This window comes from Xenopus tropicalis, chromosome 2 (genome assembly GCF_000004195.4).
Source record: "Xenopus tropicalis strain Nigerian chromosome 2, UCB_Xtro_10.0, whole genome shotgun sequence".
NCBI classification, from domain to species: domain Eukaryota; kingdom Metazoa; phylum Chordata; class Amphibia; order Anura; family Pipidae; genus Xenopus; species Xenopus tropicalis.
The window spans coordinates 48,431,224-48,450,554 of NC_030678.2; the positions used below are offsets into that span (position 1 = coordinate 48,431,224).

General features: G+C 38.6%; 1 protein-coding gene across 5 annotated transcripts in view; it reads left to right on the forward strand.

Annotated features, from left to right (window-relative positions):
• Positions 1-19,331, forward strand: part of rap1gap2 (RAP1 GTPase activating protein 2) — a 296,773-nt gene that overhangs the window by 264,478 nt on the left and 12,964 nt on the right. For all 5 annotated transcript variants that reach the window (XM_031896768.1, XM_031896766.1, XM_018091492.2 and 2 more), the window contains 3 exons: positions 37-123; positions 321-455; positions 17,744-17,881. In XM_031896768.1, the coding sequence (XP_031752628.1) occupies positions 37-123; positions 321-455; positions 17,744-17,881 (360 nt within the window). The remainder of the gene's footprint in view (positions 1-36; positions 124-320; positions 456-17,743; positions 17,882-19,331) is intronic.

The window sequence follows — 19,331 nt, forward strand, 5'->3', positions numbered from 1 at the left end:
GTTTATCATATGGACTATTTATATTCTGTTTTCCAGAATTCCGAGTTTCGTGAATTTTTGCTGACCAAGCTCATTAATGCAGAACATGCATGCTGCAAGTCAGACAAGTTTGCAAAGCTTGAGGTAAATGAGAAGATCAATAAAAGCTTAGATTCTGTTGTTTTATATCGATTGTGAACTATTGCAAGTTTTAAAATATCTATGTATACAAATAGAAAAAAAATACGCTAGTGTGCTATAACTAGCATCCCTTAGTGTGTGAATAAGCAGTTATTAAGGTTTTGATTGTGAAAAGCCTATAACCTACTTCTTAATCAAAGGATCGGACAAGGGCAGCACTTTTGGACAACCTTCACGATGACCTTCATGTACACACACAAGCCATGCTAGGCCTGGGTCCTGAGGAAGACAAGTTGGAGAATGGTGCTCACGGTGGATTCCTGGAGTCATTTAAGGTAAGTACAAAGGAATTCTATACTAAGAGTTGAACAGATTATGATCCAGGGATCCCAGTGATCTGTGTCAGGTTCTATGCCAGCAGAAACCTAATGCTGGCTATCATATTTATTTGCTGCCAACTGAATGCCTGTAAACGGCAGGGGAATTGAGGGAAGAATTAGACATAATTTAATACTTTTCTCGTAGACTCGTTACTTTTGTAAGACAAACACATTTTCTATGAAACTGCAGGATATTTAAAATCATCACTTGAATGTTAAAGTTAGATTTTCTATGTGTTGCTTAGCAAAGAGGGCAAGCGACAAACTGCTAAGGGATTATTGTAGTGAAATGGATGGGCAATTTCCTAGCAATAATGAGGTGCATCACTAAGGGAATGGATCTTTCATGAAGAGTTGAGCATAGTTTAGTATATTATAAGACAATCATTACTAAGCTGCAGGCAGTACAATTTATAGACTCTAGCGTGCAGAACTCATACACCTTATTTGCTGAGATGGGGACAGATAAGAAAAAGACTCACTCAAGGTTAGAAGTGGATAGCGTTTCCTCTCCAGCAGTCCTGAATGGCACTGTTATCCGTGGCAATTACAGAAAGGCCTTTGCATGGAAAAATGAAAAATCCTCTATGGTTCACTTCAGTTGGGCATGGTTAACAATGTACATAAATAGATTATTTGTGATATTTACAACACAGAAATAGCAATAGTTTGTTAAAAATAGATTTATTACAAATACATAAAAGTACTCTGAGCTGAGTTCAGTACTTCCCTGGAGTTTCACTATGGACATTGTTATGGAAATTTCAGATTCCGAAAGTCATTTGAGGTAATTAGGTAAGGCTTATTAGACACGTACGTGGGTCATGAGCAACTAGAGTCAGAACTACAGCACAAAGACAGCACAGGGTTTATATAGACTTTGTGACAGTAGCATATGTCATAAGAAACATATGAGCATAGGCATTACCAGTTTACCAATTTATACGCATAGAAATATCTGTTCACAGCACAGAAAAGGTCTTTGCCAAACAGGTGGTTCTGTCTTCCAAGCTATAGTTGATGTAACTAAGGCTAGCTTGAGAACAGAATCCATCCAAGTTAAGGGGGGCCTGTGGGTGAATCTGCACACACAGAATGTATTCCTTATCAACACATAGATATGGAAGGCACTTTGCATGTTGGTTGGACCCCACATTGTTCCAGGATACCAGTTTGCCCAACTCTGCCCATTTAGGTGAGGCTCAAGCAACTTAGACATTGTAGAACTCCCTGGTGGATGGATGCATGGAGATATAGACCTGCTTTGCCAACACACAGATAGCTGCCCGTGGTAGTTATACATGTCACGCTGCATGGAATTTAAGCAAATTTAACAATAGAAACCTTTGGCAGTTGTGATGAATTGTATACTGTTTGTGATAGTGTCTAAATTTAGTTTAACAGAGATCTGAGTGTGTAAGATGAAATGTGCCAGCCTGGTTTTACCAATATGATTTTACCCTTTTTAAAGAAAAAAAGATCTTGTTTTTTTAAACTCTGCTTTTCTTTTCTTGTCCTTAATTTTCACATACCCCTACTCCTCCCATGACATTTATCAATTTGTTATTCGCTATTTATGCCTTTAGCTATCTTCTTCTCCCCTCTTTTCATCTGCCAGTTCCTTATTTAATCTGTTTTCCCAAGCGAGCCATTCTGTCTCCAACCAATATTTGTGCTATTCTTCCCTCCAACCTTCCCCTTTCCACAAGCCATTCTATTTTTACATTTGAAAACAAACAAAACAGCACCCGAGTGTTAAAAAAAAATTCAAGGTGCTTATCAGTAGTTCCACACCTGCAGCCCATCCTTGGGCAGCGTGCCCTGGACTGTCACACTGAAACCATAGGGAGGGGGCCATCAGGAATGGCCAGTCCAACTTTGTTTATAGCAGAAGACACATAGGGGCACATTTATCAATTGCCGAATGCGTCCGAATGCGTTTTTTTTTATCGGTATTTTTGCGGAAAAATCGTATTGTTGCGCCGAGTACGGAAGTTTCGGATTCGATCAAGCTTTGGTATCGTGACTTTCCTTGGGCCAGGTTTATTCCTATTCCTATGCTATTTATTCCTATGGGAGGCTTCCAAAATCATGCAAAGTCGGAAAGGTTTTCCCACCATTTACGATCGTTCAATACGATAAAGTCACGGCGGCGACGAAATAGTCGCGAAAAATACGATAAAGTTGCGATATTTTTGTTTCCAATGCGAATTTTTCCCATTCAGGATTCGAATTTGTGTTTTGGTAAATGTGCCCCATAATAAAGCAATGATCAACAGATCTACCACTACATCATTAGTTTTGTATTCATTCTTGGGCACTCAAGTCACAATAAGATCTTCTTTGTAGATGTCATATGTGTAATTCTGAGGAAATATTCTAAAATGTTTCTGCTTAAAAATGGTGTTAGTGTGGGAGGACTAGTTGCGTTCATTAATCATGGACTCCCTGTTACCTGTGTACCTTGCATCTCACACACATGCTGCTGCGACACTAAGCTTAGGATCCATTGCAAATCATGGAGCAGAAAATTAGGTTTGCCTGATAGATAGATAGATAGATAGATAGATACTGTAGATGATAGATAGATAGATAGATACTGTAGATGATAGATAGATGATAGATAGATTGATAGATAGATGATAGATAGATAGATAGATAGATAGATAGATAGATAGACCTAATATAATGTGAGTCAATCCCTAAGTTTAGGGAACGTGAATCAGCAGAAGGAAAGATGGGGAGCTATTTCGGTCATGTTTGGAGGTACAGATCTTCCAGAACCCCAAAACCTAATTTGTACAAAATTTTCAGCCTAACTTTAGTTCTCTTTTAAGCACACATAATATTGCCTTTTGCACTTGTGCTTGTATTAATGTAAATGAGCCCTCGTATTTAGTGCAACGTTTTTGCATCACTTATCCAAAGTTGAATTATCTTTTGTGGTAAACTTGTTGTGACTAATAATAGGAGGTGTGCCACACACACATATAAATACATTGTAGTTACATACATATATCTAGTCCTTTCCCATTCCAAAACAGATGGTTTGTTCAGATACTGGGCATTGTGCCAGGACTGACATGTGGGTAGAAACAGCTGTACAATGGTTAATTAAAGAGCATCTATCTTATTTTAGCTGTATTTTAGTATATTTGAGTTTGCTAGCATTTAAGCTCTGGGTAGATGGTGTCATTTTGGCAGATGATGGTTGGCATAGCCATCTGCTGGGGCGTTTGACTGGTAATACAGAACTAAATGTTTTTTCTGCCTAATTGCTTAGGATTGCAGTGTTACTTTTAGGGCAACTTTTAATATGCTCATTTTTAACAAATAGGGTGTTACAAGCCAATGAAAAGTTGCCCCCATTCATTAGGAGACAGGAGTCACTGATCTATCATATAATCAGTGCCAAATTATTGCAGTAGCCTGATGGGATTTAAGCATTTCTCTTCCTTCATCTTCTCATCACCATCAAAGTTGCAAAGAATCAGAGCTGGGCAGAGCTGAAACAATACAAGTTTTTATTATGTTGGGCTGAAAACCCCGACAGACTGTTCTTCGACTTTGGCTTATTCTTCCACTTCTTCTTCTTAGCACCCCCCATTTTCTAAACGCTACTCCTCCTACAGTTTTAGGGGTACAACACTCAAACTCCCCACACTTCTTCGCCCTATAGCGGAGCAGGTTGCTTGTGCTTTTCTAAGCAACCCCGCCCCCCGTCTTTTTGTGGCGCCGCTCCGAACACCCCAATTTTCCCATTGATTTTGACAGGGAAGATTTTCAAACTGCTGCCACTCTTACAGCTTTGAAGCTACACCCCCCAAACTTGGATAACATAATAATGGGGTCACCCTGAATGAAACAGCGACATTTGTTGGATGACCCCAAAGTGGGAGGAGACACAACAGCCAATCAAATTTCATCTATTGACTTTAATGGGGAAAATGAAACTGCTGCCAATCTTACAGCTTAGAGGCTGCACTCCCCAAACTTGAATCACATAGTCATGGGGTCAGCCTGAATGAAAATATGATGATTGCTGGATGCCCAAAAGTGGGTGGAGCTGTGAACAGCCAATCAGATTTTACCTATTGATTTAGCGGAAATTCAATCTGCTGCCATTCTCACAGTAATAACAATAGGGTCCCCAAACTTTTTACACTTGGTCACTAGGGGACTGCAGTTTTACCTTTGAGAAGTGGGCGGAGCCACCAACAGCCAATTAAATTTCACTTTTTGGTTTTTATTGGTTTGATGCCAGAGTTCCAAAACTTTGCACAGTCAGTCACTGGGTGACTACGCATTCAAGTTTTTTTTTTTTTTTTTTTTTAATGCAAAGTGGGAGGGGCCGACAACAGCCAATCAAATTTCACCCATTGACTTTTATGGGGAAATTAAACTGCTGCCAATCTTACAGCTTTGAGGCTACACTCCCCAAACTTGAATCACATAGTCATGGGCTCAGCCTGAATAAAAATATGATGATTGTTGGATGCCCAAAAGTGGGCGGAGCTGTGAACAGCCAATCAGATTTTACCTATTGACTTGGCAGAAATCCAACCTGCTGCCATTCTCACAGTATTAACACCAGGGTCCCCAAACTTTTCACAGTTGGTCACTAGGGGACTGCAGTTTTACTTTTGAAAAGTGGGCAGAGCCACCAACAGCCAATCAGATTTCACCTATTGATTTTTATTGGTTTGTTGCCAGGGTTCCCAAATTTTGCATAGTCAGTCACTGGGCGACTACACATTTAAGGTTTTTTGTATGTTTTTAAGTGGGTGGAGCCACCAACAGCCAATCAGATTTTACCTATTAACTTTTAATTGGAAAATTCAACCTGCTGCCATTCTCACAGAATTAACACCCGGGTCCCCAATCTTTTCACAATTGGTCACTAGGGGACTGCAGTTTTAGCTTTGAAAAAGTGGGCGGAGCCACCAACAGCCAATCAGATTTCACCTATTGAATTTTATTGGTTAGGTGCCAGGGTTCCCAAACTTTGCACATTCAGTCACTGGGTGACTACATAGTCAAAGTTAGGAAAAAGTGGGCGGGGCCACCAAAAGCCAATCACATTTCTTTCATTGTTTTTAGTGGGGAAATTTTAACTGCTGCCATTCTCACATGTTTAATGTCAGGGTCAGTTTGTCACTGGGTGACTATGTTCCAAGTTTGGAAAAGTGGGCAGGGCCAACAACAGCCAATCAGATTTCACCTATAGACTTCATATGTTTAAATTTAAACTGCTGCCATTCTTTAAATATTAATACTAAGGTCCCCAAACTTTGCAGAGCTAGTCACCAGGTAACTGCGGTTCAGAGTTGGAAAAAAAAGTGGGCGGAGCCACCAACAGCCAACCCATTTCCACCCATTAAATTTCATTGGTTTATATTTAACTGATGCCATTATTTAAGTATTAATTCCAGCGTTGTTAAACTTTCCAGAGTTAGTCACTGGGTATTTGCCGTTCAAAGTTAGAAAAAAGTGGTTGGAGCCACCAACAGCCAATCACATTTCACCTATTTACTTTCAATGGTAAAGTGTAAAATGCTGTCAGTCTCACAATTTTTATGCCTGAGTCCCCAAACTTTGAACAGTTGGTCACTGGGGGACTGCAGTTCAAAAATTTAAAAAATGGGTTGGGCCATTAACAGCCAATCGGATTCCATCCATTGAATTTTATTCATTTAAATTTAAAATGCTGTCATTCTCACACTATTTATGCCAGGGTGCCCACTGTTTGTCACTGGGTGACTTCGACTCAAGGTTAGAAAAATTGGGCACACCCACCAACCACCAATCACAATTTACCTATTGACTTTTATTGGTTTAAATTTAAACTGCTGCCGTTCTTTAACTATTAATCCCAGGGTCCCTAAACTTTGCAGAGTTAGTCACTGGGTAACTGCAGTTCCAGGTTAGAAAAAGGGGGTGGAGCCACCAATCAGATGTCACTCGTTGACTTTCAGTGGGGAAATTTAAATTGCTGCCATTCAGACACTATTAAAACCAGGGTCCCCAAACTTTTCTCAGTGGTTTTACTATATAACTGTGGTCCAAGGTTAGAAAAAGTGGGCGGGACAACAACAGATCAGATTTCATTCAGTGACTTCACGCTTTTCAACCCAACATGAAGTTTGTTCTCAAACTTCCCTTTCTAGTTATTCTATTTGATTGTGTCCCCCATGTGAAAAGTGTTAAGTGCTCTTCCATGGCAAGTTAAGAAATGGACAAAAATAGGCAGGCAAATGAAACTTGAATATTAAGATAAATATTATTGTGACTATTAATAAATACATCATCATTCGAATTTTTTTTAATCAGCAAAACTCTCAGGAGTTTATGTGAGTTCACAATTTGATAAATAGGCTTCTAATAATCCCAAAGGAATGTGGAAAATGATTGTCCTGTTTAAATATTCCAGAGCAGCTAAAGGACAATAACTATTTATCAAATTATTGCAAAACCTGTGTTTGTTATAAATTAATGTAATGCACTGCATAATATGCTGGTGCTGTATATAAAAATTATTCTGATGATGATGCATGGAGCAATTAAAATATTGAAAGTAAATGTTAGATTGGTCTCTTTTGGTTAATGAACCAGGCAAAGTTTTGACTGTTTTAATACACAAGTTTATATGTATTTAAGCAATTCTGCATTATGTTGCTCAAATACAAACCATACATTGCCTAAAGCTGGCCATATACGCACCCACATAATCGCCCAACAGGAAAGAAGTATATCAAACTGAGGAAAAGAGAAAATGCCTTTCATTCCACAGAGATAAATTCCTCAAGACTTGCAAACCCTGGGCCACAAGGGCCTCCTCATTGGGATCTGAATTGTCCCTCCTTTATGCATAATAGAATAAGATAATACAGTAAATACAATATAATAGCGATACAACAAAAGAGTCAGACAGTAAATAATAATTTAAATTCTCTATTTGTCTTTATTTATCACAGCACAGATGTTTTTGATATACATTTTCTGTGACGTTATAATATTCTTTCTATTAAACATGTACTTTCTTTAATTCCTATTTTAAAAGTTTAATACAAAATTAAATATTTACAAAAAAAGTATCCACAAATACTAACTTTTCACCTGTGCACTAATATGGCTGCTAATTTTCTATTTAAATCAGTCAAGTTTAGTTATTTCTGTCCTGCACTTTATAGTCCACTACTTTATTGCTGGTCCTAAGTTTTTTGCCAACTTCTCCTGCCTTATCCTGAGAGGGAGTCTGGGTTTTTAGCCAGATATGTCTCTAAATATTTGGACTATAGAAGCCAGCCCAATTTAATATGCCTTAGACCTTTAGCACACATTGCGCTTTCTCCTTCAGTGTATAAACAAATTTCCCCCCTCTGAACTGTATCTGTGAGCACTGACAGGTGCGTTCACACAGAGCAGATTTTGGCCAGAAAAGTGTGTATTTTCTGACTGAAATCCACTGGGTCCACAGTGACAGTCACATACAGCGCAGAGGTGAAACACAATGTGTGACAAAAGCCTTAGAATGTAGGTGACTTCTAACAGCAACTAATCCCTTTATCAGTTTTCCTTACAGTATTCTTCTAGTTAGGGTTTTTAGTTAACACTAAGCTACTATATATAACATTATTCTTTTCTGCCATATGTTATCATTTTAATATATTTTTGTCCTTTGTCATATTACTTTAGATATCCATAGCTATGTTATTCTATTTAATCTACACTGTGTCCCTTTAATATAAATAAAATAGCTGACATTATATACAGGTTGATGTTATAAAAGGTCTGACGTTTTATTTATTTACTCAGATTTTTAATCATTTCTTTTATTTGCCTGAATTTAAGGCTCATTTGTTCAAAGAATTAAACTGACAATAAATGAGGGTGGTGCCATAACAGTAATAGGGGAATACTGAACATTTAATATCCTTATCTTCTACCATCTTAATTGCTGGCATCTTATTTTCTATTTAGTAATTTAGTATTTAAGTTCATATTTAAGTTCAACTATTTATTCATAAGATTCCTATTTATCTTGATCCAGAGGAAGGCAAAAAAACCTTCTGAAGCTGTGTCCAATGTGCTTCAGAAGGGGAAAAAATTCCTTCCTGACTCCAATATGGCAGTCGGACAAGTCCCTGGATCAGTGATGTATTATGTGTAGTACTGTTGGTAGCCTGTATTCCAGTGTCCTGTTTAATGTTTTGCTTTCTATCTATTTCTAAATACTAGCCTATACAATTATATGCTACTTTGATGTAAATAAATTTATATTTAGTACTTTAGTTACATCTTTTCACCAAACATGATAGATATAAATAAAGGAACTGGAGCTAGACTAAAATGTGGGAAAATATTAGTGTGTACTGTGTGGTGCAAACAGGGGGACTCCTCCTTTCATGAGGAAAGTTGATACATTTGCTCCTGGCGCAAAATATCCACTCCTGGTGACTTTAAGAGCCTTTAAGGATTGCAAGGCCTAGTGGTGAGGGTTAGCAGAGGCAGAAGATGATAAAAAAGGCCAAAGGTAGAAGCCGATATCAAGGGCCAGAAATTAGGAACATGGCAACCGCTGGTACCGCCGGTAGGCCAGTATAATGATGACAATTGTGATGACAAGACACCAGAAGTTAAGACTTCTTGGAGAGGGCAGTAGAACCAAACGCGGCTGATTATGGGGCCTGCTGGTTATGGTGGTATTGGGCTGATGGTGAGGCCTAAGAATGCCATTAGTTTCTGAAGGTCCAGAAACAGCTTGGCACTGTGAAATGGACTCCAGACATGACATATCTTGCAGACATACATCACCTGACGTGATATTGTGTTTCAGGGACTCCATGAATGATGGTGGTTTGTTATATGTCTTGCTGAAATCCACCGATGACAGCTGCAGTAAAACAAAACATAAATTAACTCTTTATATGACATTTTTTCAGTACAGAAAATATAATAAACAACAAACTTTTAGGTATTAGTCAAAAACAAAATATTAAGTACACATTGTACACATTGATTTGATAATCTTTGTTGAACATTGTAAAGAGTTTTGCAGAGAGTTCATTCCCACCCAGGCCTAGCCCTGTCCATTCTGTTGACCTATGGAGATTCTGTGGTTCCAAAAGGTGCTGGGTGCCTTGTTTCTCATTTGACATTGAAGATGCACCTTCTTGTTTAGCAATATTACTCTGGAAACTCTTACATCTAGAGTTTTCCAAATAATTTATAATAAGCAGCACCACACAGTACTATATAGTCTACCAAATCATAGTAAGTAATTTAAAAATAAAATTTACATTAACATGGATTTATTGTCAGTTGATTAACTTACATTGTTTTGTTACTACAAAGGAACAATAAATTGGGTAAAAATTGAGTATTTATACAAAACAATGAAGTGAATGGTATTAAAAAGTTATCTGGGGGGTTTGGATAATAGATCCTATTGAGTACACTCTGGGCTCTAAATATACAGTATTGGTATCTCATTAGATGCTGCAGTCATGTACTTACTGCTACTGGCTTGGAAGGAGGTGGTACATTCTGGCTTTCTAGTTGCACCCAATCAATGGTGTTAAAAAATGGGTGCTCCCGAATGTTTCCATTCAAGCCTAGCCGTTCCTTTGGATCCTTCTTCAGGAGCTAAAGAAAAAAAGACATTATCAGATATTTATATATTACCAAGCTAAAGCTACACACCTGCCAGTAATACCCTCATGGCACAGAGATCCAGTCCAATTGCCTATACGCTATTCAGCAAACAAGAACAAGCCCAGTTAGTGCTACTGCTAGATCTCTAGGAACAATGTTGCACCTTTGGGAATAGATATATTATAACAGAACTAGTGGCATCCATTCCATAAATTCCTGTACTCACCCTTTGCAGGAGATCTTGCAGTTCTGCACTAAACCATTCTGGAATGCAAGGCTCTGCATGTAGAATAGATTCTGCCTTGCCCTGCTTGAATGGTGAGGTCCCGGAGGCTATTTTACATATGGTGATCCCTAATGACCACCAGTCTATTCCTGTATTATATTTCTTCTTATTTAGCATCTAGAATTGAACAAACAGATCTGTATTAAAATACTGCATGTGTTTAACTGAATCTATGGGGGTTCTGTGACTCTTCTTTTGAACAAATTGCAAACTCTCTGCCCTAAAATGGCTGCAGTATTGGTAAAAAAATATGTCAAATAGCAAAAAGTAGAAATGTATAAAAACAAAGCTACAGTTCTTGATATAATTATCCAGTAAAGCTGAAAAAATACTGTTTCATCATTTTCTCGCCCTTCTACACAGAGGTGTAACATGGTCACTGTGGCCCTATGTACAGAAAAATCCTCCAAGCGGGTGACCAGTCCCTCCTCCCTGCCCCCTCCAGGCCCCCCACGACCGTGAGGTCTGCTGTATACTTAGTACACCTCTGCTTCTACACTACCCTAAGGGTATTTATGGTATGCTAAAAGGAGTTTGAAAGCTAAAATCACAGGAGAGGTGCCAACCCCCATGGGTCAAAATCTCTTGCATTTAACCGAAGAGCACCTTAGTCCCTTTGACTAAAGCTGACTGAAGCTTGAAACATGCGCAGTACAGTAAGCGCCCAACAATTACTATACTGCAGATGCGCCCCACCCTGAGTTGAACAAGGATTAACTTGGAACAGTTAAAATGGTCTCTGTAGGAAAGTACCCAGAGAGGAGTGAGCTCATGCAAGGTGAGAGTCAAAATTCTGGTTATAAACCAGAGATTTGGCTTTTTTTAGTGCAGAGGGAGCCATTGCACCTTCAGACTTTTAAAAGCCCCCTTATGGCAGCACAATAACAGAATCATCCCTGTCAGAGAGGTGGGTTTTTTTTAAAGGATTGTTGCCCTAGCCTGGGGTAAAAGGTAAGCAAATGTTATCGCTGGGGCATGCCCGAAAAATTCATGAAACAGACATACAAATAAGCACAAGAAAATAATTACAGACATTAGTACTTCTATGTTATAAACATTTAAATTACATCACAGTCACATACCTCTGGGGCCATAAAGGCAGGTGTTCCTTTTCTACCTCTGACCTTTTTATTGCCAAAGATGCCCTCAGCTGCCAAGCCAAAATCAGCGATCTTTATATGTCCCTCGTTGGTTACTAGGACATTAGCTGGTTTAAGATCCCTGCAAGGTAGAGAGTATGGTTAAGAAAATGCCAAAAGAAATGAGATAGAGTAGGTAAGTAGGGGGAGATGTAAATGTAAATGTTGGGAATCAGCCAGTACCATTTTATAACTGGAGGGCAAGAAGGGATGTGAACAGAAGGATAATATATAGGATTCTTATAAATCTTACATACCTGTGGATAATCCCATTTGAATGGAGAAACTGCAGGCCGCACACCAGCTCTGCTGCGTAGAATCTTTGGGGAAAAAAAATATTATTTAACATTTCCATAGTGAACAAATTTCTTTGCTATGCCTATACTATAATATGCATATGATCACAGCTTAGTGCACTTAGGGGTTGTGCCTTGTCCTTTAATTTGTAGAATTCTGAATGATTTCAAAGTGGTGCCCATGTGCCCCCTAGTTCCCTGCCTTTGCATCTCTGCTATAACACACATAGCACTGCATACAGGGTGAGACACTCTTTGCTCTCCATTCCAGCAAATTAGTATTGGGCAAAGTGTAAATTGCCCCTTTATTTGCTCTGTGCCACAATGGACCCCAGTAGCATTGTTTATTGTACCAGCTCCATTAGACCATACAGTTTCCAATGTAATTACAAATGTTAAGGTGTTATGTATGCACGATACAGCAACATAAGCTTTATGTCCTTTTACACACACAATAATTATTTCTTGTGAAGTATTTGTGAAGTTATTGCGCAGTAGGGACAGGGGATTTATTACAATGAAAGGTGGAGCTACATGACAGCAAAGTTATTATTAGCTGGTTCATTAGATATACAGTAACAAGGAATATTACTTGAGTGACTACATAGACTCCCTTTTGCTTTACAAACAAAAAATGGAAGCCAGTCAGCTGAAAATACAGAATGCTGGACTCTTTATTCTTACTTTTGCTTGAAACTATAAGCAATGAGGTACTCTAGTCCAGTTCTTGCTCTGTTACCTGAAACATTCATGTAGTCACTTACCTTACTAAGTCCATCTCCAGTCGGACGCTGTTGTTGATGACGCTCCATAGGGTCCCTCCGCTGACGTACTCCATAGCATGCAGAACATGCCCCTGGTTAAAGAAACAAGAGGTAAGAGAAGAACTAAATCACAGGCACAGATGGCCAAAAGCACGTTATTACAATTTTGCACAGAAAGTATTGATTTTATATTTAAGGACAAATTAAACTTAGGGGTGTATTTTAATCTGAACTGCCCTAGGCCATTATACATTCTGCACTAATTCTGCATTCTCAGGTACCATCTACTTTTTTGCATCCTGCACCCAAGGATGTATTTTGGCTTAAGCTGCTTTATGCCCTTACTTATCCTGCTCCTGGGGGTATATTTTAGCTTGTGCTGCCCTAGGCCTTTATGTCACACCACTCTAAAACCGCATGAATATATATTTATAATAAACATACTCTCACCCATGCTTTCTAGATGCTGGAAATTAGTGCAGTTTATAAAACCCTAACAGGTGAATTCATTGTTATTGATTGGGCCTTTAGTATAACAATGAATAACTCTTGAATAAGGTTGCAACTATGATATCCCAGGTACTCCACTGCAGAATTCAGACAAACCCACAGTTTTCTGATATTACACTACTTTACAAACACAAGTCTATTTATTCATAAGGGATACCAGGGAGAAACTGCACAAATGGCAGCTTTAGAAAGCTCCAAATGGGAACCCCAGCCGGGGGGAAAACTTGCCAACAAAGTTGGTACCCCCCACCCCAGTGATTTAGGTTTTCATTGTATAGGACATTTTATATCATACTAAAATGTAATGTAGTTAATATGAACTAGCCCATTAAGTTAGTGACACTCTCTTGTACCTGTGTTTGGAAAGAACCATAGGCAGAGCAAAGGTACGGGCATCCAGCTGCTGTCTTTAATACCCGTGCCTCTGTGATGATGTTGGACATGTTGGTGTCGTTGCTCTTCTTAATGACCTTGATGGCCATATGCTGGATCTTATCTTGTAAAGATGCCAACCAAACCTAAGACATGGTAGATATAACAGATATAAAATGTTAGAAAGTCACTTCTACAGTATGGTTAAGCGCTGGATTTACCTTAATGCCACCCTAAGTTATCTTTTTGGTGCTGCCCCAAAAGCCAGCACAGTGACACAGGGCCCCAAATTTTGCCTCATTCTACCTGTATGTAATAAACATAAAGTATTCATCCCAAGTCACTAGAGATACATTTACACCAGAAAGCATAATAAGTAAAAAGCCATTTATATTCCAAAAAGGGCCTCATTTACCTCAAGAGTTCAGTTTGTTAATGTCTCGGTAAATATTCATGGAATTATCTGTTTCTTATATCCCCTAGTGCTAAATAATAAAACACAAGTATCATTCCCCAGAAGACCAGCACTTACTCTGCCGTATGTTCCATTCCCAAGCTCAGCATGGATGGTGCAGTTGCTGATTGCTACTGGGAGAGGAAGTTCTTCTTCCATACGGGGCCTCTTTAATTCACTTCCTCCTGAGAAAAAAGATGTAGACACATTTAAAAAAAATTATAATTGAAAAAGCACAACAGGAATGATTTTTTCTTTCTGCATGCTACCATTTGAAGAAAACTATACTCCCCATTCTGTGGTTTAGACTTAGCACAGCTGCATAGAGCCCCCTGCCCCTGCCTGTCCACATTGGTGGCACTTTAAAGAATCCCAGGTTCAGTTGCGCAGTGACATTGGTGGCCTCCATCTTCAGCCACATCACATTCAGCCAGGAGTATGCATACTGAAGCTGATCTGTATTTAGTTTTAAGTGTACATGCTTCTGGGGGCACACCACTAAAACCAGAAGATGAAGATGATGAAGCCCTGTTTTTTTGTTTTTTTTAAAGCAATGTAGTTGGGGAGAGGACCCTATGCAGCTGTGCTGAAAATCTTAATACTAGGTTGTAATAATTGTCTAAGGAACAGCTGCTCCTAAAAAGAGATAGACAGATAGATAGATGATAGACGATAGATAGATAGATAGACAGACAGACATATATATTCTGACAGTTGATACAGACAGCTAAAGATAGTTACACAAATCCAAATATATATATTGATATAGATTAACAGACAAAGACAGATAAATATATACTATCACACATCTATAGACATACATTTAGGTAGAGACAGTAGAAGAATGGCAGTTGATGAGTATACATTAAATGACCAGGTTCTACTTACGTTCTGATGTAGCGCTGTTCTCACTCTCTCTGGGTCTTTTCCTTCCTTCCATTTTTATTTCCTCACTGGAGCTGCGCTTGTGTATTCTTCTCTTTTTCTTCCTTTTTCGCCCACTTTTTTGCTCGCTGCTGCTCACGTCGTCGATCCTTCTCTTCATCTTGATGGTATCAATAAAGTCTCAAAGAATGGACTTTTGATTTTCTTCTTCTGTATTCTGTAGAAATATTCTTCTTTCTTCAAAAGCAATTCCTCTCAACCAAAGTTGGTGAATTTGCTTTCCGCTGCAAAAAAAAATCGCTTTCTCTCACTCTGAAATCGCTTGGAAGATCCAGGAATCGCCAAGAGATGCACTCTGGTCTGAGACAAACCAAGTACTGAAACCAACTGCCGCAAGTGCTTGTCTCTAGACCTCTGTTTCCAACTGCCACTTTGGCATCTCAACTGAAATGTACAGGGCTGTGTGCAGCCCCATGTAAGCTCAGGCCCAGTCAGAATGTTAGAAATATTATAATAGAAGTGGAACCCTGATATCAAACTTTACAGACTACAGTTACAACTCACTTACAGACACCAGAATGTTGACTGAATAAATAACACATTTTTGAACACAGAAAGGAGTGTGGATACATTCTATGACTATAATTATGTTGGGCTGAAAACCCCGACAGACTGTTCTTCGACTTTGGCTTATTCTTCCGCTTCTTCTTCTTATTCTTAGTGCCCCCCATTTTTTGCCCTATAGCGGAGCAGGTTGCTTGTGCTTTTCTAAGCGATTGCGCCCCCCGTCTTTTTGTGGCGCCGCTCTGAACACCCCAATTTTTCCATTGACTTTGACAGGGAAGATTTTCAAACTGCTGCCAATCTTACAGCTTTGAAGCTACACCCCCCAAACTTGGATAACATAATAATGGGGTCACCCTGAATGAAACAGATGTTTCCAACATTTGTTGGATGACCCCAAAGTGGGAGGGGACAACAACAGCCAATCAAATTTCACCATTGACTTTAATGGGGAAATTGAAACTGCTGCCAATCTTACAGCTTAGAGGCTGCACTCCCCAAACTTGAATCACACCATCATGGGCTCAGCCTGAATAAAAATATGATGGATGCCCAAAAGTGGGCGGAGCTGTGAACAGCCAATCAGATTTTACCTATTGATTTAGTGGAAATTCAACCTGCTGCTATTCTCACAGTGATAACACCAGGGTCCCCAAACTTTTTACACTTGGTCACTAGGGGACTGCAGTTTTACTTTTGAAAAGTGGGCGGAGCCACCAACAGCCAATAACATTTCACCTATTTACTTTCAATGGTAAAGTGTAAAATGCTGTCAGTCTCACAATGTTTATGCCTGAGTCCCCAAACTTTGAACAGTTGGTCACTGGGAGACTGCAGTTCAAAAATGGGAAAAATGGGTTGGGCCACTAACAGCCAATCAGATTCCATCCATTGAATTTTATTCATTTAAATTTAAAATGCTGTCATTCTCACACTATTTATGCCAGGGTGCCCACTGTTTGTCACTGGGTGACTTTGACTCAAGGTTAGAAAAAGTGGGCACACTCACCAACCACCAATCACAATTTACCTATTGACTTTTATTGGTTTAAATTTAAACTGCTGCCGTTCTGTAACTATTAATCCTATGGTCCCTAAACTTTGCAGAGTTAGTCACTGGGTAACTGCAGTTCCAGGTTAGAAAAAGGGGGTGGAGCCACCAATCAGATGTCACTCATTGACTTTCAGTGGGGAAATTTAAATTGCTGCCATTCAGACACTATTAAAACCAGGGTCCCCAAACTTTTCTCAGTGGTTTTACTGTATAACTGTGGTCCAAGGTTAGAAAAAGTGGGCGGAGCCAACAGATCAGATTTCATTCAGTGACTTCACGCTTTTCAACCCAACATGAAGTTTGTTCTCAAACTTCCCTTTCTAGTTTTAGTTGTAATTATTGAAGCACGTAGTTCCATATATTATAAATGTGAAAACAAAAAAACATCCAATCCATTAAAGAGAATGTGTCTCATAGGGGAATTCACTTTGAAATTATAATGCTAATGTCAGAAAAAGTCTTTATATCTGATAATATGATGATATTAGGTTAATTAGCGTAGTTTGGGTAAAATTGATTTTCTTAATTTACTGAAATAATAGTCATTTGAGTTTAGATGAAGCAGTGTCCTTCCTTGTACTAACATAGTTGTTTCTGTGTCCTCTCAGGGAAATCAGCAGCAGTCCTCCCTTGCTTTATGGCAGGAATTCTAACTATACAGTACTATCAAAAAACTGAGCACTTATCTCCTAGGAAAATGTACCTTTAACAGAATTTAAATTTACATTTACACACTTATAAAACAGCACTCATAAAACTCTTAAAATGATTTTACAAAATGACCAGATTGATTTTAAAAAGGAGGGGGTTGGAATGGTTTTGTCCCAGAAGCTCTACATTTAGTATAATGCTATTTTTATTTTTTTTTTGAGTGGGTACTTTTTGAGTTTTTAAACAGGAAAAGACAGTAGATTCAATTTCTTTTTCTTTAAAAGAACACAAAAGATTATGCATAATGCACTTTCTCCTGCTGTACTGCACACAAGGTAAAAAACTTACTGGCTTGGGAGGGGAAAATAAGGTGGGGGGAGTCAATGTAATGAGAAAGAAGTGTCTTGTCCTTTAACTTTTGTTCTGTTGCTTCAGAACTAGGCAGGTCTTGAATGCTGAAGGTTTCAGAGACGGGGGTTTGTGGGCTGGATAGTTCTACTTATATCATTGATACTAAATAAATAAACCTGTTAGAGTTTCTGAAAATTGAAAGGTGTAAAAAAGTGCAGTTCCCATGGAAAAATATCTAAAGCCTACCTTTTTTTTTTTTTTAGAGAGCAATACGAGTTCGAAGCCATTCCATGGAAACTATGGTGGGAAGTCAGAAGAAACACCAGTCTGCCGGGATTTCCGGAAGCCTCAGTGGAGGAATTGTTCATACAAGTGCCGAAATCACCAAAACGACCTTCTCTGTAAGCAATTCTGCAGTAATTATATGAGCGTCTGCCTTTTCTGTCAGCTTACGGTCTCATTTGGTCATTGGAGGAGAAATATACTAACTAGTTACAGATTTTAAAACTAATAAATAGATTTTTGGGAAAAAAATGGGTATTTCTCAATGCCTTAGACACTGTATTCAGATTTATTATCATCAGAATACAGTTTGTTGATGGCAAGACCTCTGAAGCACTGAATTGCATATATGACTTTGCATTTGAGCAGACAATATGGCAGCTCTTGCATGTACATTTGTACATTTACAGATGGAGTAAATTATAGTTCAGCCCCATGTTTTATGGTGCACTTATTATTTCAAAGTATTTGGACTGCTAGCTGACGTTAAATAGGTATAGGATACGTTATCTGAAATCCTGTTATCCAGAAAGTTCCAAAGTACGGGAAGGCCACCTTCCATAGACTCCATTTTAAGCAAATAATTCACTTTTTCAACATTGATTTCCTTTTTGCTGCAAAAATCAAACAGTACCTTGTACTTGATCCCAAATAAGATGTAATTAATCAATCCTTATTGGAGGCAAAACAACCCTTTTGGGTTTATTTAAAGGAATACTGTCATGGGAAAACATGTTTTAATAGAGCTTCTCCAGGAGAATCCTGCATTGAAATCCATTTTTCAAAAACACAGTTTTTTTATATTTAATTTTGAAATTTCACATGGGGCTAGCCATATTCTTCATTTCCCAGGGTGCTACAGCCATGTGACCTGTGCTCTGATACACTGCAGTCACACTTTACTGCTGTGCTGCAAGTTGGAGTGATATCACCCCCCTCCCTTTTCCCCACCCCCCAGCAGCCGATCAGCAGAACAATGGGAAGGCAGCAAGACAGCTGCTCCCAGTAGATATAAGTATAACACTCAATAGTAAGAAATCCAAGTCCGGCTTGGGACTCCTCCAATTACATGGGAGTAGGAGAAACAATAGGTTACCAGAAGGCTGTTCTAATGTGTAGCGCTGTCTCTTTCTGAAAGCTCAGACTCAGGCACAATGCACTGAGATGGCGCCTACACACCAATATTACAACTAAAAAAAATACATTTGTTGGTTCAAAAATATAATTTAAATGGTAGAGAGATATTTGCTATGTAAACAGTGTAATTTAGAAATAAAAAGTACACCATAAAAATCATGACAGTATCCCTTTAATGTTTAGATTATTTTTTAGTAGAATTAGGGGAAGATTTATCAAAATGTGAGATTAGAGTTTACCACAGAAAAAATCACCCTATGGAATTTAGAAGTGTAGTTAGCAAATGGTGAACGCTAACTTTCACTTATTGATAAATACACTTGCATAGGAATCAATAGAAGGTGGGTATATTTCTCTGTGGTATGAAGATCTAAATTACAGAAAACCCCAGGTCACAAGCATTCTGGATATAATGGAATAATGTCTTTTAGA